The sequence below is a fragment of the Heptranchias perlo genome, chromosome 5, assembly GCF_035084215.1.
Source record: "Heptranchias perlo isolate sHepPer1 chromosome 5, sHepPer1.hap1, whole genome shotgun sequence".
Lineage (NCBI taxonomy): Eukaryota > Metazoa > Chordata > Chondrichthyes > Hexanchiformes > Hexanchidae > Heptranchias > Heptranchias perlo.
The window spans coordinates 123298556-123317760 of record NC_090329.1 but is presented as its reverse complement, the minus strand read 5'-3'; the positions used below and the strand labels follow the sequence as shown (position 1 = coordinate 123317760).

Sequence of the window (19205 nt, the reverse complement as noted above, 5' to 3'; positions counted from 1 at the left end):
TGAGGGAGTGTGTGAGGGAGTGTGTGAGGGAGTGTGTGTGGGAGTGTGTGTGGGATTGTGTGTGTGTCTGTGTGAGGGAGTGTGTGAGGGAGTGTGTGAGGGAATGTGTGAGGGAGTGTGTGAGGGAGTGTGTGTGGGAGTGTGAGGGAGTGTGTGTGTCTGTGTGAGGGAGTGTGTGTGGGAGTGTGTGAGGGAGTGTGTGTGGGATTGTGTGTGGGAGTGTGTGTGGGAGTGTGTGTGTTCCTGTGTAAGGGAATGTGTGAGGGACTGTGTGAGGGAGTGTGTGGGAGTGTGTGTGGGAGTGTGTGAGGGAGTGTGTGAGGGAGTGTGTGAGGGAGTGTGTGAGGGAGTGTGTGAGGGAGTGTGTGTGGGAGTGTGTGTGTTCCTGTGTAAGGGAGTGTGTGAGGGAGTGTGTGTGGGAGTGTGTGTGGGAGTGTGTGTGTTCCTGTGTAAGGGAGTGTGTGAGGGAGTGTGTGAGGGAGTGTGTGAGGGAGTGTGTGTGGGAGTGTGTGTGTTCCTGTGTAAGGGAATGTGTGAGGGAGTGTGTGAGGGAGTGTGTGAGGGAGTGTGAGGGAGTGTGTGTGTTCCTGTGTGAGGGAGTGTGTGAGGGAGTGTGTGTGGGAGTGTGTGAGGGAGTGTGTGTGTGTCTGTGTGTGGGAGTGTGTGTGGGAGTGTGTGTGGGAGTGTGTGTGTTCCTGTGTGAGGGAGTGTGTGAGGGAGTGTGTGAGGGAGTGTGTGAGGGAGTGTGAGGGAGTGTGTGAGGGAGTGTGTGTGGGAGTGTGTGAGGGAGTGTGTGTGTTCCTGTGTGTGTGAGTGTGTGTGTGGGAGTGTGTGAGGGAGTGTGTGAGGGAGTGTGTGAGGGAGTGTGTGTGTGTCTGTGTGAGGGAGTGTGTGAGGGAATGTGTGTGGGAGTGTGTGTGGGAGTGTGTGAGGGATTGTGTGAGGGAGTGTGTGAGGGAGTGTGTGTGGGAGTGTGTGTGTTCCTGTGTAAGGGAGTGTGTGAGGGAGTGTGTGAGGGAGTGTGTGAGGGAGTGTGTGTGGGAGTGTGTGTGTGTCTGTGTGAGGGAGTGTGTGAGGGAGTGTGTGTGGGAGTGTGTGAGGGAGTGTGTGAGGGAGTGTGTGAGGGAGTGTGTGAGGGAGTGTGTGTGTTCCTGTGTAAGGGAGTGTGTGAGGGAGTGTGTGAGGGAGTGTGTGAGGGAGTGTGTGAGGGAGTGTGTGTGGGAGTGTGTGTGGGAGTGTGTGAGGGAGTGTGTGAGGGAGTGTGTGTGGGAGTGTGTGTGTGTCTGTGTGAGGGAGTGTGTGTGGGAGTGTGTGAGGGAGTGTGTGTGTGTCTGTGTGTGGGAGTGTGTGAGGGAGTGTGTGAGGGAGTGTGTGTGGGATTGTGTGTGTGAGTGTGTGTGAGAGTGTGTGTGGGAGTGTGTGTGTTCCTGTGTAAGGGAGTGTGTGAGGGAGTGTGTGAGGGAGTGTGTGTGGGAGTGTGTGTGGGAGTGTGTGTGGGAGTGTGTGTGTTCCTGTGTAAGGGAGTGTGTGAGGGAGTGTGTGTGTGTCTGTGTGAGGGAGTGTGTGAGGGAGTGTGTGAGGGAGTGTGTGTGGGAGTGTGTGTGGGATTGTGTGTGTGTCTGTGTGAGGGAGTGTGTGAGGGAGTGTGTGAGGGAGTGTGTGAGGGAGTGTGTGTGGGAGTGTGAGGGAGTGTGTGTGTCTGTGTGAGGGAGTGTGTGTGGGAGTGTGTGAGGGAGTGTGTGTGTGTCCGTGTGTGGGAGTGTGTGAGGGAGTGTGTGTGGGAGTGTGTGTGGGATTGTGTGTGGGAGTGTGTGTGGGAGTGTGTGTGTTCCTGTGTAAGGGAATGTGTGAGGGAGTGTGTGAGGGAGTGTGTGGGAGTGTGTGTGGGAGTGTGTGTGTTCCTGTGTAAGGGAATGTGTGAGGGAGTGTGTGTGGGAGTGTGTGTGGGAGTGTGTGTGTTCCTGTGTAAGGGAGTGTGTGAGGGAGTGTGTGAGGGAGTGTGTGTGGGAGTGTGTGTGTTCCTGTGTAAGGGAATGTGTGAGGGAGTGTGTGTGGGAGTGTGTGTGGGAGTGTGTGTGTTCCTGTGTAAGGGAGTGTGTGAGGGAGTGTGTGAGGGAGTGTGTGAGGGAGTGTGTGTGGGAGTGTGTGTGTTCCTGTGTAAGGGAATGTGTGAGGGAGTGTGTGAGGGAGTGTGTGGGTGTGTGTGTGGGAGTGTGTGTGTGTCTGTGTGTGGGAGTGTGTGAGGGAGTGTGTGTGTGAGTGTGAGGGAGTGTGTGTGTTCCTGTGTGAGGGAGTGTGTGAGGGAGTGTGTGTGGGAGTGTGTGAGGGAGTGTGTGTGTGTCTGTGTGAGGGAGTGTGTGAGGGAGTGTGTGAGGGAGTGTGTGAGGGAGTGTGAGGGAGTGTGTGAGGGAGTGTGTGTGGGAGTGTGTGAGGGAGTGTGTGTGGGAGTGTGTGTGTGTCTGTGTGAGGGAGTGTGTGAGGGAGTGTGTGTGGGAGTGTGTGTGGGAGTGTGTGTGTTCCTGTGTAAGGGAGTGTGTGAGGGAGTGTGTGAGGGAGTGTGTGAGGGAGTGTGTGTGGGAGTGTGTGAGGGAGTGTGTGAGGGAGTGTGTGTGGGAGTGTGTGTGTGTCTGTGTGAGGGAGTGTGTGTGGGAGTGTGTGAGGGAGTGTGTGAGGGAGTGTGTGTGGGATTGTGTGTGGGAGTGTGTGTGGGAGTGTGTGTGGGAGTGTGTGTGTTCCTGTGTAAGGGAGTGTGTGAGGGAGTGTGTGAGGGAGTGTGTGTGGGAGTGTGTGTGGGAGTGTGTGTGGGAGTGTGTGTGTTCCTGTGTAAGGGAGTGTGTGAGGGAGTGTGTGAGGGAGTGTGTGTGGGAGTGTGTGTGTGTCTGTGTGAGGGAGTGTGTGAGGGAGTGTGTGAGGGAGTGTGTGTGGGAGTGTGTGTGGGATTGTGTGTGTGTCTGTGTGAGGGAGTGTGTGAGGGAGTGTGTGAGGGAATGTGTGAGGGAGTGTGTGTGGGAGTGTGTGTGGGAGTGTGTGTGTGTCTGTGTGAGGGAGTGTGTGTGGGAGTGTGTGAGGGAGTGTGTGTGGGAGTGTGTGTGGGATTGTGTGTGGGAGTGTGTGTGGGAGTGTGTGTGTTCCTGTGTAAGGGAATGTGTGAGGGAGTGTGTGAGGGAGTGTGTGGGAGTGTGTGTGGGAGTGTGTGTGTTCCTGTGTAAGGGAATGTGTGAGGGAGTGTGTGAGGGAGTGTGTGAGGGAGTGTGTGTGGGAGTGTGTGTGTTCCTGTGTAAGGGAGTGTGTGAGGGAGTGTGTGTGGGAGTGTGTGTGGGAGTGTGTGTGTTCCTGTGTAAGGGAGTGTGTGAGGGAGTGTGTGAGGGAGTGTGTGTGGGAGTGTGTGTGTGTCTGTGTGAGGGAGTGTGTGAGGGAGTGTGTGAGGGAGTGTGTGTGGGAGTGTGTGTGGGAGTGTGTGTGTTCCTGTGTAAGGGAATGTGTGAGGGAGTGTGTGAGGGAGTGTGTGTGTCTGTGTGTGGGAGTGTGTGAGGGAGTGTGTGCGTGAGTGTGAGGGAGTGTGTGTGTTCCTGTGTGAGGGAGTGTGTGAGGGAGTGTGTGTGGGAGTGTGTGAGGGAGTGTGTGTGTGTCTGTGTGAGGGAGTGTGTGAGGGAGTGTGTGAGGGAGTGTGTGAGGGAGTGTGAGGGAGTGTGTGTGGGAATGTGTGTGTTCCTGTGTGTGGGAGTGTGTGTGTGTCTCTCTGTGTGTGGGAGTGTTTGAGGGAGTGTGTGAGGGAGTGTGTATGTTCCTGTGTGTGGGAGTGTGTGTGTGTCTGTGTGTGTGTCTGTGTGTGGGAGTGTGTGTGGGAGTGTGTGAGGGAGTGTGTGAGGGAGTATGTGTGTCTGTGTGTGTGGGAGTGTGTGTGGGACTGTGTGAGGGAGTGTGTGAGGGAGTGTGTGAGGGAGTGTGTGAGTGTGAGGGAGTGTGTGAGTGTGAGGGAGTGTGTGGGAGTGTGAGGGAGTGTGTGAGGGAGTGTGTGAGGGAGTGTGTGTGGGAGTGTGTGTGTGTGTCTGTGTGTGGGAGTGTGTGAGGGAGTGTGTGTGTGTCTGTGTGAGGGAGTGTGTGTGTGTCTGTGTGAGGGAGTGTGTGTGTGTCTGTGTGAGGGAGTGTGTGTGTGTCTGTGTGAGGGAGTGTGTGTGTGTCTGTGTGAGGGAGTGTGTGAGGGAGTATGTGTGTTCCAGTGTGTGAGGGAGTGTGTGTGTGTCTGTGTGAGGGAGTGTGTGTGTGTCTGTGTGAGGGAGTGTGTGTGTGTCTGTGTGAGGGAGTGTGTGTGTGTCTGTGTGAGGGAGTGTGTGTGTGTCTGTGTGAGGGAGTGTGTGAGGGAGTATGTGTGTTCCAGTGTGTGAGGGAGTGTGTGAGGGAGTGTGTGAGGGAGTGTGTGTGTTCCTGTGTGTGGGAGTGTGTGAGGGAGTGTGTGTGTGTCTGTGTGTGTGTCTGTGTGTGGGAGTGTGTGAGGGAGTGTGTGAGGGAGCGTGTGTGTGTCTGTGTGTGTGTCTGTGTGTGGGAGTGTGTGAGGGAGTGTGTGAGGGAGTGTGTGAGGGAGTGTGTGTGTTCCTGTGTGTGGGAGTGTGTGTGTGTCTGTGTGTGTGGGAGTGTGTGAGTGTGAGGGAGTGTGTGAGTGTGAGGGAGTGTGTGAGGGAGTGTGTGAGTGTGAGGGAGTGTGTGAGGGAGTGTGTGAGGGAGTGTGTGTGTTCCTGTGTGTGGGAGTGTGTGTGTGTCTGTGTGTGTGGGAGTGTGTGAGTGTGAGGGAGTGTGTGAGTGTGAGGGAGTGTGTGAGGGAGTGTGTGAGTGTGAGGGAGTGTGTGAGGGAGTGTGTGAGTGTGAGGGAGTGTGTGAGGGAGTGTGTGAGTGTGTGGGAGTGTGTGAGTGTGAGGGAGTGTGTGAGGGAGTGTGTGAGTGTGAGGGAGTGTGTGAGGGAGTGTGTGTGGGAGTGTGAGGGAGTGTGTGAGGGAGTGTGTGAGGGAGGATGTGTGTGTGAGGGAGTGTGTGTGGGAGTGTGTGAGGGAGTGTGTGTGGGAGTGTGTGTGTGTGAGGGAGTGTGTGTGGGAGTGTGTGAGGGAGTGTGTGAGGGAGTGTGTGTGGGGGTGTGTGTGGGAGTGTGTGAGGGAGTGTGTGTGTGTCTGTGTGAGGGAGTGTGTGTGGGAGTGTGTGTGTGTGAGGGAGTGTGTGTGGGAGTGTGTGAGGGAGTGTGTGAGGGAGTGTGTGAGGGAGTGTGTGTGTGTGAGGGAGTGTGTGTGGGGGTGTGTGTGGGAGTGTGTGAGGGAGTGTGTGAGGGAGTGTGTGTGGGAGTGTGTGGGAGTGTGTGTGTGTGTCTGTGTGAGGGAGTGTGTGAGGGAGTGTGTGAGGGAGTGTGTGAGGGAGTGTGTGTGTGTGTGAGGGAGTGTGTGAGGGAGTGTGTGTGGGAGTGTGTGAGGGAGTGTGTGTGTGTCTGTGTGTGGGAGTGTGTGTGGGAGTGTGTGAGGGAGTGTGTGAGGGAGTGTGTGAGGGAGTGTGTGAGGGAGTGTGTGTGTGTGTGAGGGAGTGTGTGAGGGAGTGTGTGTGGGAGTGTGTGAGGGAGTGTGTGTGTGTCTGTGTGTGGGAGTGTGTGTGGGAGTGTGTGAGGGAGTGTGTGTGGGAGTGTGTGAGGGAGTGTGTGAGGGAGTGTGTGTGTGGGAGTGTGTGAGGGAGTGTGTGAGGGAGTGTGTGTGGGAGTGTGTGTGGGAGTGTGTGAGGGAGTGTGTGTGTGTCTGTGTGAGGGAGTGTGTGTGGGAGTGTGTGAGGGAGTGTGTGTGGGAGTGTGTGTGGGAGTGTGTGAGGGAGTGTGTGTGGGAGTGTGTGTGTGTGTGTGTGTGTGTGTGAGGGAGTGTGTGTGTGTCTGTGTGAGGGAGTGTGTGTGGGAGTGTGTGTGTGTGTGTGTGTGTGAGGGAGTGTGTGTGGGAGTGTGTGTGAGGGAGTGTGTGAGGGAGTGTGTGAGGGAGTGTGTGTGTTCCTGTGTGTGTGTGTGTGTGAGGGAGTGTGTGAGGGAGTGTGTGAGGGAGTGTGTGAGGGAGTGTGTGTGGGAGTGTGTGTGGGAGTGTGTGTAGGAGTGTGTGTGTTCCTGTGTGAGGGAGTGTGTGAGGGAGTGTGTGTTCCTGTGTGAGGGAGTGTGTGAGGGAGTGTGTGTGGGAGTGTGTGTTCCTGTGTGAGGGAGTGTGTGAGGGAGTGTGTGAGGGAGTGTGTGTGTTCCTGTGTGTGGGAGTGTGTGAGGGAGTGTGTGAGTGTGTGTGTGTGGGAGTGTGTGTGGGAGTGTGTGTGGGAGTGTGTGTGTTCCTGTGTGAGGGAGTGTGTGAGGGAGTGTGTGAGTGTGTGTGTGTGGGAGTGTGTGTGGGAGTGTGTGTGGGAGTGTGTGTTCCTGTGTGAGGGAGTGTGTGAGGGAGTGTGTGTGGGAGTGTGTGTTCCTGTGTGAGGGAGTGTGTGAGGGAGTGTGTGAGGGAGTGTGTGTGGGAGTGTGTGTGGGAGTGTGTGTTCCTGTGTGAGGGAGTGTGTGAGGGAGTGTGTGAGGGAGTGTGTGAGGGAGTGTGTGTGGGAGTGTGTGTGTTCCTGTGTGAGGGAGTGTGTGAGGGAGTGTGTGTGGGAGTGTGTGAGGGAGTGTGTGTGGGAGTGTGAGTGAGTGTGTGTGTTCCTGTGTGTGGGAGTGTGTGAGGGAGTGTGTGAGGGAGGGTGTGAGGGAGTGTGTGAGGGAGTGTGTGAGGGAGTGTGTGAGGGAGTGTGTGTGTTCCTGTGTGAGGGAGTGTGTGAGGGAGTGTGTGAGGGAGTGTGTGAGGGAGTGTGTGAGGGAGTGTGTGAGTTCCTGTGTGTGGGAGTGTGTGTGAGGGAGTGTGTGAGGGAGTGTGTGAGGGAGTGTGTGAGGGAGTGTGTGAGGGAGTGTGTGAGGGAGTGTGTGAGTTCCTGTGTGTGGGAGTGTGTGTGAGGGAGTGTGTGAGGGAGTGTGTGAGGGAGTGTGTGTGTTCCTGTGTGTGGGAGTGTGTGTGTGTCTGTGTGTGTGGGAGTGTGTGAGTGTGAGGGAGTGTGTGAGGGAGTGTGTGAGTGTGAGGGAGTGTGTGAGGGAGTGTGTGTGGGAGTGTGAGGGAGTGTGTGAGGGAGGGTGTGTGTGTCTGTGTGAGGGAGTGTGTGTGGGAGTGTGTGTGTGTGAGGGAGTGTGTGTGGGAGTGTGTGTGGGAGTGTGTGAGGGAGTGTGTGAGGGAGTGTGTGAGTGAGGGAGCGTGTGTGGGAGTGTGTGAGGGAGTGTGTGAAGGAGTGTCTGTGTGTCTGTGTGTGTGTCTGTGTGTGGGAGTGTGTGAGGGAGTGTGTGAGGGAGTGTGTGAGGGAGTGTGTGAGGGAGTGTGTGTGTTCCTGTGTGTGTGGGAGTGTGTGAGGGAGTGTGTGAGGGAGGGTGTGTGGGAGTGTGTGTGTGTCTGTGTGTGAGGGAGTGTGTGTGGGAGTGTGTGAGGGAGTGTGTGAGGGAGTGTGAGGGAGTGTGTGTGGGAGTGTGTGAGGGAGTGTGTGAGGGAGTGTGTGAGGGAGTGTGTGAGGGAGTGTGTGTGTGTGTCTGTGTGTGGGAGTTTGTGAGGGAGTATGTGTGTTCCTGTGTGTGAGGGAGTGTGTGAGGGAGTGTGTGAGGGAGTGTGTGTGTGTCTGTGTGAGGGAGTGTGTGTGTGTCTGTGTGAGGGAGTGTGTGTGTGTCTGTGTGAGGGAGTGTGTGAGGGAGTGTGTGAGGGAGTGTGTGTGTGTCTGTGTGAGGGAGTGTGTGTGTGTCTGTGTGAGGGAGTGTGTGAGGGAGTGTGTGAGGGAGTGTGTGTGTGTCTGTGTGAGGGAGTGTGTGTGTGTCTGTGTGAGGGAGTGTGTGTGTGTCTGTGTGAGGGAGTGTGTGTGTGTCTGTGTGAGGGAGTGTATGTGTGTCTGTGTGAGGGAGTGTATGTGTGTCTGTGTGAGGGAGTGTGTGTGTGTCTGTGTGTGTGTTCCTGTGTGAGGGAGTGTGTGTGTGTCTGTGTGTGTGTCTGTGTGTGGGAGTGCGTGAGGGAGTGTGTGTGTTCCTGTGTGTGGGAGTGTGTGTGTGTGTGTGTCTGTGTGTGGGAGTGTGTGTGGGAGTGTGTGAGGGAGTGTGTGAGGGAGTGTGTGAGGGTGAGGGAGTGTGTGAGGGAGTGTGTGAGGGAGTGTGTGAGGGAGTGTGTGTGTCTGTGTGTGGGAGTGTGTGTGGGAGTGTGTGAGGGAGTGTGTGAGGGAGTGTGTGAGGGTGAGGGAGTGTGTGAGGGAGTGTGTGTGTGTCTGTGTGAGGGAGTGTGTGTGTTCCTGTGTAAGGGAGTGTGTGTGGGAGTGTGTGAGGGAGTGTGTGTGTTCCTGTGTGAGGGAGTGTGTGAGGGAGTGTGTGAGGGAGTGTGTGTGGGAGCATGTGTGTTCCTGTGTGAGGGAGTGTGTGAGGGAGTGTGTGTGTTCCTGTGTGTGGGAGTGTGTGAGGGAGTGTGTGAGGGAGTGTGTGTGTCTGTGTGTGGGAGTGTGTGTGGGAGTGTGTGAGGGAGTGTGTGAGGGAGTGTGTGTGTTCCTGTGTGTGGGAGTGTGTGTGTGTCTGTGTGTGTGTCTGTGTGTGGGAGTGTGTGAGGGAGTGTGTGTGTTCCTGTGTGTGGGAGTGTGTGTGTGTCTGTGTGTGGGAGTGTGTGAGGGAGTGTGTGTGTGTCTGTGTGAGGGAGTGTGTGAGGGAGTGTGTGTGGGAGTGTGTGTGTGTGAGGGAGTGTGTGTGGGAGTGTGTGTGGGAGTGTGTGAGGGAGTGTGTGTGGGAGTGTGTGTGTGTGAGGGAGTGTGTGTGGGAGTGTGTGTGGGAGTGTGTGTGGGAGTGTGTGAGGGAGTGTGTGTGGGAGTGTGTGTGGGAGTGTGTGAGGGAGTGTGTGTGTGTGTGTGTGTGAGGGAGTGTGTGTGGGAGTGTGTGTGGGAGTGTGTGAGGGAGTGTGTGAGGGAGTGTGTGTGGGAGTGTGTGAGGGAGTGTGTGTGGGAGTGTGTGTGGGAGTGTGTGAGGGAGTGTGTGTGTGTCTGTGTGAGGGAGTGTGTGAGGGAGTGTGTGTGGGAGTGTGTGAGGGAGTGTGTGTGGGAGTGTGTGTGGGAGTGTGTGTGGGAGTGTGTGAGGGAGTGTGTGTGGGAGTGTGTGAGGGAGTGTGTGTGGGAGTGTGTGAGGGAGTGTGTGAGGGAGTGTGTGTGTGTGTGAGGGAGTGTGTGTGGGAGTGTGTGAGGGAGTGTGTGAGGGAGTGTGTGTGGGAGTGTGAGGGAGTGTGTGAGGGAGTGTGTGTGGGAGTGTGTGAGGGAGTGTGTGAGGGAGTGTGTGTGGGAGTGTGTGAGGGAGTGTGTGTGGGAGTGTGTGTGGGAGTGTGTGAGGGAGTGTGTGTGTGTGTGAGGGAGTGTGTGTGGGAGTGTGTGAGGGAGTGTGTGAGGGAGTGTGTGAGGGAGTGTGTGTGTGTGTGAGGGAGTGTGTGTGGGAGTGTGTGTGGGAGTGTGTGAGGGAGTGTGTGAGGGAGTGTGTGTGTGTGTGAGGGAGTGTGTGTGGGAGTGTGTGTGGGAGTGTGTGAGGGAGTGTGTGAGGGAGTGTGTGTGGGAGTGTGTGAGGGAGTGTGTGTGGGAGTGTGTGTGTGTCTGTGTGAGGGAGTGTGTGAGGGAGTGTGTGTGGGAGTGTGTGAGGGAGTGTGTGTGGGAGTGTGTGTGTGTGTGTGGGAGTGTGTGTGGGAGTGTGTGTGGGAGTGTGTGAGGGAGTGTGTGTGTGTCTGTGTGAGGGAGTGTGTGAGGGAGTGTGTGTGGGAGTGTGTGAGGGAGTGTGTGTGGGAGTGTGTGTGGGAGTGTGTGAGGGAGTGTGTGTGGGAGTGTGTGTGGGAGTGTGTGAGGGAGTGTGTGAGGGAGTGTGTGTGAGGGAGTGTGTGAGGGAGTGTGTGAGGGAGTGTGTGTGGGAGTGTGTGTGAGGGAGTGTGTGTGGGAGTGTGTGTGGGAGTGTGTGTGTTCCTGTGTGAGGGAGTGTGTGAGGGAGTGTGTGAGGGAGTGTGTGAGGGAGTGTGTGTGGGAGTGTGTGTGGGAGTGTGTGTGTTCCTGTGTGAGGGAGTGTGTGAGGGAGTGTGTGTGTTCCTGTGTGAGGGAGTGTGTGTGGGAGTGTGTGAGGGAGTGTGTGAGGGAGTGTGTGAGGGAGTGTGTGAGGGAGTGTGTGAGGGAGTGTGTGTGTTCCTTTGTAAGGGAGTGTGTGAGGGAGTGTGTGAGGGAGTGTGTGTGTTCCTGTGTGAGGGAGTGTGTGAGGGAGTGTGTGAGGGAGTGTGTGAGGGAGTGTGTGTGTTCCTGTGTAAGGGAGTGTGTGAGGGAGTGTGTGAGGGAGTGTGTGTGGGAGTGTGTGTGGGAGTGTGTAAGGGAGTGTGTGAGGGAGTGTGAGGGAGTGTGTGTGTTCCTGTGTGAGGGAGTGTGTGAGGGAGTGTGTGAGGGAGTGTGTGTGTTCCTGTGTAAGGGAGTGTGTGAGGGAGTGTGTGAGGGAGTGTGTGAGGGAGTGTGTGTGTTCCTGTGTGAGGGAGTGTGTGAGGGAGTGTGTGTGTTCCTGTGTAAGGGAGTGTGTGAGGGAGTGTGTGGGAGTGTGTGAGGGAGTGTGTGTGTTCCTGTGTAAGGGAGTGTGTGAGGGAGTGTGTGAGGGAGTGTGTGAGGGAGTGTGTGTGTTCCTGTGTAAGGGAGTGTGTGAGGGAGTGTGTGAGGGAGTGTGTGTTAAGGGAGTGTGTGAGGGAGTGTGTGAGGGAGTGTGTGTGGGAGTGTGTGTGGGAGTGTGTAAGGGAGTGTGTGAGGGAGTGTGAGGGAGTGTGTGTGTTCCTGTGTAAGGGAGTGTGTGTGGGAATGTGTGAGGGAGTGTGTGAGGGAGTGTGTGAGGGAGTGTGTGAGGGAGTGTGTGAGGGAGTGTGTGTGGGAGTGTGTGAGGGAGTGTGAGGGAGTGTGTGTGGGAGTGTGTGAGGGAGTGTGTGTGGGAGTGTGTGAGGGAGTGTGTGAGGGAGTGTGTGTGGGAGTGTGTGAGGGAGTGTGAGGGAGTGTGTGAGGGATTGTGTGTGGGAGTGTGTGAGGGAGTGTGAGGGAGTGTGTGTGGGAGTGTGTGAGGGAGTGTGAGGGAGTGTGTGAGGGAGTGTGTGAGGGAGTGTGTGTGTGTGTGTGAGGGAGTGTGTGGGAGTGTGTGTGGGAGTGTGTGAGGGAGTGTGTGAGGGAGTGTGTGTGGGAGTGTGTGAGGGAGTGTGTGGGAGTGTGTGAGGGAGTGTGTGGGAGTGTGTGAGGGAGTGTGTGTGGGAGTGTGTGAGGGAGTGTGAGGGAGTGTGTGAGGGAGTGTGTGAGGGAGTGTGTGGGAGTGTGTGTGGGAGTGTGTGAGGGAGTGTGTGGGAGTGTGTGTGGGAGTGTGTGAGGGAGTGTGTGAGGGAGTGTGTGAGGGAGTGTGTGAGGGAGTGTGTGGGAGTGTGTGAGGGAGTGTGTGTGGAGTGTGTGAGGGAGTGTGTGAGGGAGTGTGTGAGGGAGTGTGTGAGGGAGTGTGTGGGAGTGTGTGAGGGAGTGTGTGGGAGTGTGTGTGGGAGTGTGTGAGGGAGTGTGTGAGGGAGTGTGTGAGGGAGTGTGTGTGGGAGTGTGTGAGGGAGTGTGTGGGAGTGTGTGTGGGAGTGTGTGAGGGAGTGTGTGGGAGTGTGTGTGGGAGTGTGTGAGGGAGTGTGTGGGAGTGTGTGAGGGAGTGTGTGAGGGAGTGTGTGAGGGAGTGTGTGGGAGTGTGTGTGGGAGTGTGTGAGGGAGTGTGTGGGAGTGTGTGTGGGAGTGTGTGAGGGAGTGTGTGAGGGAGTGTGTGAGGGAGTGTGTGAGGGAGTGTGTGAGGGAGTGTGTGTGGGAGTGTGTGTGGGAGTGTGTGAGGGAGTGTGTGAGGGAGTGTGTGAGGGAGTGTGTGTGGGAGTGTGTGTGGGAGTGTGTGAGGGAGTGTGTGAGGGAGTGTGTGAGGGAGTGTGTGTGGGAGTGTGTGTGGGAGTGTGTGAGGGAGTGTGTGAGGGAGTGTGTGAGGGAGTGTGTGAGGGAGTGTGTGGGAGTGTGTGAGGGAGTGTGTGAGGGAGTGTGTGGGGAGTGTGTGAGGGAGTGTGTGGGAGTGTGTGTGGGAGTGTGTGAGGGAGTGTGTGAGAGTGTGTGAGGGAGTGTGTGAGGGAGTGTGTGGGAGTGTGTGAGGGAGTGTGAGGGAGTGTGTGAGGGAGTGTGTGAGGGAGTGTGTGGGAGTGTGTGAGGGAGTGTGAGGGAGTGTGTGAGGGAGTGTGTGAGGGAGTGTGTGTGTGTGTGTGAGGGAGTGTGAGGGAGTGTGTGTGGGAGTGTGTGAGGGAGTGTGTGGGAGTGTGTGAGGGAGTGTGAGGGAGTGTGTGAGGGAGTGTGTGAGGGAGTGTGTGGGAGTGTGTGTGGGAGTGTGTGAGGGAGTGTGTGAGGGAGTGTGTGAGGGAGTGTGTGTGGGGGAGTGTGTGTGGGAGTGTGTGAGGGAGTGTGTGAGGGAGTGTGTGAGGGAGTGTGTGGGAGTGTGTGAGGGAGTGTGTGGGAGTGTGTGTGGGAGTGTGTGAGGGAGTGTGTGAGGGAGTGTGTGAGGGAGTGTGTGTGGGAGTGTGTGAGGGAGTGTGTGTGGGAGTGTGTGAGGGAGTGTGTGTGGGAGTGTGTGAGGGAGTGTGTGGGAGTGTGTGTGGGAGTGTGTGAGGGAGTGTGTGTGGGAGTGTGAGGGAGTGTGTGTGGGAGTGTGTGAGGGAGTGTGTGGGTGTGTGTGGGAGTGTGTGAGGGAGTGTGTGGGAGTGTGTGAGGGAGTGTGTGAGGGAGTGTGTGGGAGTGTGTGTGGGAGTGTGTGAGGGAGTGTGTGAGGGAGTGTGTGAGGGAGTGTGTGGGAGTGTGTGTGGGAGTGTGTGAGGGAGTGTGTGTGGGTGTGTGAGGGAGTGTGTGAGGGAGTGTGTGTGGGAGTGTGTGTGGGAGTGTGTGTGGGAGTGTGTGTGGGAGTGTGTGAGGGAGTGTGTGAGGGAGTGTGTGTGGGAGTGTGTGGGAGTGTGTGTGGGAGTGTGTGTGGGAGTGTGTGAGGGAGTGTGTGAGGGAGTGTGTGGGAGTGTGTGTGGGAGTGTGTGAGGGAGTGTGTGAGGGTGTGTGTGGGTGTGTGTGGGAGTGTGTGTGGGAGTGTGTGTGGAGTGTGTGAGGGAGTGTGTGGGAGTGGTGAGGGAGTGTGTGGGAGTGTGTGAGGGAGTGTGTGGGAGTGTGTGGGGTGTGTGGGGAGTGTGTGAGGGAGTGTGTGTGGGAGTGTGTGTGGGAGTGTGTGGGGAGTGTGTGTGGGAGTGTGTGAGGGAGTGTGTGGGAGTGTGTGTGGGAGTGTGTGAGGGAGTGTGTGAGGGAGTGTGTGGGAGTGTGTGTGGGAGTGTGTGAGGGAGTGTGAGGGAGTGTGTGGGGAGTGTGTGGGGAGTGTGTGGGAGTGGTGTGGGGTGGTGTGTGGGAGTGTGTGAGGGAGTGTGTGTGGGAGTGTGTGTGGGAGTGTGTGTGGGAGTGTGTGAGGGAGTGTGTGAGGGAGTGTGTGAGGGAGTGTGTGGGAGTGTGTGAGGGAGTGTGTGGGAGTGTGTGTGGGAGTGTGTGAGGGAGTGTGTGAGGGAGTGTGTGAGGGAGTGTGTGTGGGAGTGTGTGAGGGAGTGTGTGTGGGAGTGTGTGTGGAGTGTGTGGGAGTGTGTGTGGGAGTGTGTGAGGGAGTGTGTGAGGGAGTGTGTGAGGGAGTGTGTGTGGGAGTGTGAGGGTGTGTGAGGGAGTGTGTGAGGGAGTGTGTGTGGGAGTGTGTGAGGGAGTGTGTGTGGGAGTGTGTGAGGGAGTGTGTGTGGGAGTGTGTGTGTTCCTGTGTGAGGGAGTGTGTGAGGGAGTGTGTGAGGGAGTGTGTGAGGGAGTGTGTGAGGGAGTGTGTGTGTTCCTGTGTGAGGGAGTGTGTGAGGGAGTGTGTGAGGGAGTGTGTGAGGGAGTGTGTGAGGGAGTGTGTGAGGGAGTGTGTGAGGGAGTGTGTGTGGGAGTGTGTGTGTTCCTGTGTGAGGGAGTGTGTGAGGGAGTGTGTGTGTTCCTGTGTGAGGGAGTGTGTGAGGGAGTGTGTGAGGGAGTGTGTGAGGGAGTGTGTGAGGGAGTGTGTGAGGGAGTGTGTGAGGGAGTGTGTGTGGGAGTGTGTGTGTTCCTGTGTGAGGGAGTGTGTGAGGGAGTGTGTGAGGGAGTGTGTGAGGGAGTGTGTGAGGGAGTGTGTGTGTTCCTGTGTGAGGGAGTGTGTGAGGGAGTGTGTGAGGGAGTGTGTGAGGGAGTGTGTGAGGGAGTGTGTGTGTTCCTGTGTGTGTGTCTGTGTGTGGGAGTGTGTGAGGGAGTGTGTGAGGGAGTGTGTGTGGGAGTGTGTGAGGGAGTGTGTGTGTTCCTGTGTAAGGGAGTGTGTGAGGGAGTGTGTGAGGGAGTGTGTGTGTGTCTGTGTGTGGGAGTGTGTGAGGGAGTGTGTGAGGGAGTGTGTAAGGGAGTGTGTGTGTTCCTGTGTGTGTGTCTGTGTGTGGGAGTGTGTGAGGGAGTGTGTGAGGGAGTGTGTGAGGGAGTGTGTGTGTTCCTGTGTGTGGGAGTATGTGAGGGAGTGTGTGAGGGAGTGTGTGAGTGTGAGGGAGTGTGTGAGTGTGTGGGAGTGTGTGAGGGAGTGTGTGTGGGAGTGTGAGGGAGTGTGTGAGGGAGTGTGTGTGGGAGTGTGAGGGAGTGTGTGTGGGAGTGTGAGGGAGTGTGTGAGGGAGGGTGTGTGTGTCTGTGTGTGGGAGTGTGTGTGTGTGTGTGTGAGAGTGTGTGTGGGAGTGTGTGTGGGAGTGTGTGTGTGTGAGGGAGTGTGTGTGGGAGTGTGTGTGTGTGTCTGTGTGTGTGTCTGTGTGTGGGAGTGTGTGAGGGAGTGTGTGAGGGAGTGTGTGTGTTCCTGTGTGTGTGGGAGTATGTGAGGGAGTGTGTGAGGGAGTGTGTGAGTGTGAGGGAGTGTGTGAGTGTGTGGGAGTGTGTGAGGGAGTGTTTGAGTGTGAGGGAGTGTGTGAGGGAGTGTGTGTGGGAGTGTGAGGGAGTGTGTGAGGGAGGGTGTGTGTGTCTGTGTGTGGGAGTGTGTGTGTGTGTGTGCGAGAGTGTGTGTGGGAGTGTGTGTGGGAGTGTGTGTGTGTGAGGAGTGTGTGTGGGAGTGTGTGTGTGTGTCTGTGTGTGGGAGTGTGTGTGGGAGTGTGTGTGTGTGTCTGTGTGTGGGAGTGTGTGTGGGAGTGTGTGTGTGTCTGTATGTGCAAGTTTCTGTGTTGATCATGGGCTGATTTTCCCCCTCCCTAAAGCTGTGGCACTGGAGACCAATTAATGCCTCCTTTATATTGTAACAATTTCCTGCTTTTGAAACATAACCCAAGACTGCCAGTGCTGAAATCTGCCCCGTTTATATTACAAAGTGCTTTCTCCAGCAACGGAACAAGATATACGCTCCCTGTGCCGACTCATTGTCCTGCCGCGGCTCGTGTCAGCTTTTCAAAGCCCCACAGCGTTCACTGTTTCCTGCACCACGGTGTCGTTTACACCATCTTAAAGGGGCACTGACCCTCTACTGGGGACTCTCCAGGTACAGCCACTACCTGGAACAGCTAGCTCTGAGAACTCAACTTAAAGACTGTTGGGGTGGGTTTAGAGAAGGGCCACAGGTATAATTCGGAGTAGGCTATGTGCTTAAATGTGCACTTGAAGCCACGCGGGAAATAGAGTAGGAGCGTCTGTGTGTACAAAAAAAAGTCTGATGCTAATATATGAGGAGTCCTTTTCAAGACAGATCCATTGTCAGGACCCATTATAAAGCAAGGGTCTCATCAGCATCGTTCCAGCTATTCACTTATCCCTGCACTGGGGTGTCAGCCTCAATTTTGTGCTCAAGTCCCTGGAGTGGGACTTGAACCCTTGACTTTCTGACCCAGGGGCAAGTGTGCCTACTATTATACCAACAGGGACTAGTATACTGGTCCCTGCACTAGTACTAGGGACCAACTACCCACCCGACACTGTACGATTAGATCACGGTGTCAGCCTTGGCTGAGTGGGCAGCATTGTTGTCTGAGTCAGAAGTTGTGGGCTCAAGTCCCACTCTAGAGACTTGAGCTCATAATCTAGGCTGACACTCCAGTGCAGTACTGAGGGAGTGCCGCACTGTCAGAGGAGCCGTCTTACGAATGAGACGTTAAACTGAAGCCCAGTCTACTCTCTCAGGTGGACCTAAAAGATCCCACGGCACTATTTAGAAGAAGAACAAGGGAGTTCTCCCCAGTGTCCTGGCCAATATTTATCCCTCAACTAGCATCACTAAAACAGATTATCTGGTCATTATCACATTGCTGTTTGTGGGACCTTGCTGTTCACAATTTGGCTGCTACATTTCCTACATTACAACAGTGACTACACTTCAAAAGTACCTCATTGGCTGTAAAGTGCTTTGGGACGTCCTGATGTCATGAAAGGCGCTAAAGAAATACAAGTTCTTGCTTTTTTTTAACCCACTATAACATCAGGGACCAACTCTCTACCCACCACTGTGCCTAGTCAAAAGGACAGGCTGTCTACTGTCCCCAGGCTTCTGTTAATGCCACTCTATAAATTCTACTGATAACTAGTTAACTCATTTGGTAGCACCCTTGAATCATAGAAAGGTTACAGCATGGAAGGAGGCCATTCGGCCCATTGAGTCTGCGCTGGCTCTATGCAAGAGCAAACCAGCTCGTCCCACTCCCCCCGCCCTTTTCCCGTAGCCCCGCAAATTTTTTTACTTTCAAGTACTTATCCAGTTCCCTTTTGAAGGCCATGATTGAATCTACCTCCACCACCCCCTTGGGCAGTGCATTCCAGATCCTAACCACTCACTGTGTAAAAATGTTTTTCCTCCTGTCACCTTTGGTTCTTTTGACAATCACCTTAAATCTCTGCACTTTGGTTCTTGACCCTTCCGCCAATTGGGAACAGTTTCTCTCTATCTACTCTGTGTAGACCCTTCATGATTTTGAATACCTCTATCAAATCTCCTCTCAATCGTCTCTGTTCCAAAGTGAACAACCCCAGCTTCTCCAGTCTATCCACGTAACTAAAGTTCCTCAACCTGGAATCATTCTATTAAATCTCTTCTGCACCCTCTCTAAGGCCTTCACATCTTTCCTAAAGTGCGTGGCCCAGAACTGGGCACAATACTCCAGTTATGGTCGAACCAGTGTTTTATAAAGGTTCATCATGACTTCCTTGCTTTTGTACTCTATGCCTCTATTTATAAAGCCCAGGATCCCGTATGCTTTTTAACTGCTTTCTCAACCTGCCCTGCCACCTTTAACAATTTGTGCACATATACCCTCAGATCTCGCTGTTCCTGTACCCCTTTTAGAATTGAGCCGTCTAGTTTATATTGCCTCTCCTCGTTCTTCCTACCGAAATGTATCACTTCGCATTTTCCTGTGTTAAATTTCATCTGCCATGTGTCCGCCCATGCCACCAGCCTGTCTATATCCTCTTGAAGTCTATCACTATCCTCCTCACTGTTCACTACACTTCCAAGTTTTGTGTCATCTGCAAATTTTGTAATTGTGCCCTGTACACCCAAGTCCAAATCATTAATATATATTAAGAAAAGCAGTGGTCCCAGCACTGACCTCTGGGGAACACCACTCCCACCAGTCCGAAAAACAACCGTTCACCACTACTCTGTTTCCTGTCACTTAGCCAATTCTGTATCCATCTTGCTACTGCGCCCTTTTTAGATGGGCCACAATCTTGGTGACAAGCCTACCAAGCAGCACTTTATCGAAAGCCTTTTGAAAGTCCATATACACCATATGAACTGCATTGCCCTCATCTACACTCTCTGTTACCTCATCAAAAAACTCTATCAGGTTAATTAAACACGATTTGCCTTTAACAAATCCGTGCTGGCTTTCCCTAATCAATCCATACTTGTCCAAGTGACTGTTAATTCTGTCCCGGATTATCATTTCTAAAAGTTTCCCCACCACTGAGGTTAAACTGACTGGCCTGTAGTTGCTGGGTTTATCCTTACACCCTTTTTTGAACAAGGGTGTAACATTTGCAATTCTCCAGTCCTCTGGCACCACCTCTGTATCTAAGATGTTTGGAAGATTATGGCCAGTACCTCCGCAATTTCCACCCTCACTTCCCTCAGCAACCTAGGATGCATTCCATCCGGACCGGGTGACTTATCTACTTTAAGTACAGCTAGCCTTTCTAGTACCTCTTATTTCTCAATTTTTAGCCCATTCAGTATCTCAACTACATCTTCCTTTACTGGGACTCTGGCAGCATCTTCTTCCTTGGTCCAAAGTTTGAGCGTTCAAGCCCCACTCCAGGACTTAAGCATGTAAACTAAGCTGATTAATTACTGCAACACTAAAGGAGTGCTAACTGTCTGCCTATTCAGGTGATGTCAAAGATCTCAAGGCATTATTTTTAAAAAAGCAGGGATTGCAGACAAACATTTCTCCTTCATTAGAACATAGGAATTGCTAGATGAAAGAAAGACCAAGGTCCATCTAGTTCGTCTTCTACCATCCTGGTAGTCGCTTGATACAACGATAATGGAGTTGTTGACTAATCACAGCAATCAATCTCCATCAATTAGTCTACAACACAAGGAAAACCCCCAGTGATGGAGAGCTTTGGGAACCATAGATCCAAAGTCATCTGTTCCTCCCAAGCCTGCTACACTTACCACATGTCATGTCTCAAATTACTCATTGTCTGAAGCCCAAAATGTTATTTTCTGAGAGATATCTGTCTAATTTCCATCTGAATGAATCGATACCAGCTGCTTCCGCTGTCTACCTCGGGAGCCTGTTCCATGGATTGACCACTCCAGCACTGAAATATTGTTTCCGCAGATTAGTTTTGAATTTACCCCCTTCAAGTGCAGGCCAAGTCCTCTGGTTCAACTGTTCTGGACAAGGTGAAACAGCTTGTTATGGTCTATGTTATCTAATCACTTCAGAATCCTAAGAACCACAATCAATCCATAACAGATTAACTGGTCTTTCGTCCTATTTGCTGTGTGGAAATTGTTGTTCGCCTATATGTGCACAGTGGCTACGCCTCAAAAATAATTGATTGGCTGCAAAGCACTTTTGAGATGTCCCGAGGATAAGGTGCTACAAAACTGCAAG

General features: G+C 54.2%; 6 protein-coding genes and 1 pseudogene across 6 annotated transcripts; all 7 read right to left on the bottom strand.

Annotated features, from left to right (window-relative positions):
• Window positions 1-336: 336 nt before the first annotated feature.
• Window positions 337-794, bottom strand: LOC137321521 (uncharacterized; annotated as a pseudogene).
• Window positions 795-1033: 239 nt separating this feature from the next.
• On the bottom strand, window positions 1034-1600 carry LOC137321519 (putative uncharacterized protein DDB_G0290521; the record flags this gene model as incomplete). The annotated part of the gene is made up of 1 exon (XM_067983917.1): window positions 1034-1600. A coding segment is annotated over one exon (567 nt), but the record flags the coding sequence as incomplete, so codon positions are not given.
• A 384-nt stretch (window positions 1601-1984) lies between these two features.
• Window positions 1985-2863, bottom strand: LOC137321520 (uncharacterized; the record flags this gene model as incomplete). The annotated part of the gene is made up of 2 exons (XM_067983919.1): window positions 1985-2010; window positions 2395-2863. Coding segments are annotated over 2 exons (495 nt in total), but the record flags the coding sequence as incomplete, so codon positions are not given.
• Window positions 2864-4978: 2115 nt separating this feature from the next.
• LOC137321514 (cell surface glycoprotein 1-like) lies at window positions 4979-8489 on the bottom strand (the record flags this gene model as incomplete). Its single annotated transcript, XM_067983912.1, has 9 exons — window positions 4979-5330; window positions 5691-5850; window positions 5979-6140; window positions 6215-6388; window positions 6557-6646; window positions 6699-6824; window positions 7123-7244; window positions 8121-8202; window positions 8243-8489. Coding segments are annotated over 9 exons (1515 nt in total), but the record flags the coding sequence as incomplete, so codon positions are not given.
• A 447-nt stretch (window positions 8490-8936) lies between these two features.
• LOC137321517 (uncharacterized) lies at window positions 8937-9761 on the bottom strand (the record flags this gene model as incomplete). Its single annotated transcript, XM_067983915.1, has 2 exons — window positions 8937-9214; window positions 9587-9761. Coding segments are annotated over 2 exons (453 nt in total), but the record flags the coding sequence as incomplete, so codon positions are not given.
• Window positions 9762-9989: 228 nt separating this feature from the next.
• On the bottom strand, window positions 9990-10762 carry LOC137321515 (uncharacterized; the record flags this gene model as incomplete). Its single annotated transcript, XM_067983913.1, has 2 exons — window positions 9990-10420; window positions 10597-10762. Coding segments are annotated over 2 exons (597 nt in total), but the record flags the coding sequence as incomplete, so codon positions are not given.
• A 1057-nt stretch (window positions 10763-11819) lies between these two features.
• On the bottom strand, window positions 11820-14241 carry LOC137321516 (uncharacterized; the record flags this gene model as incomplete). The annotated part of the gene is made up of 2 exons (XM_067983914.1): window positions 11820-12070; window positions 14019-14241. Coding segments are annotated over 2 exons (474 nt in total), but the record flags the coding sequence as incomplete, so codon positions are not given.
• Between the last annotated feature and the right edge of the window lie 4964 nt (window positions 14242-19205).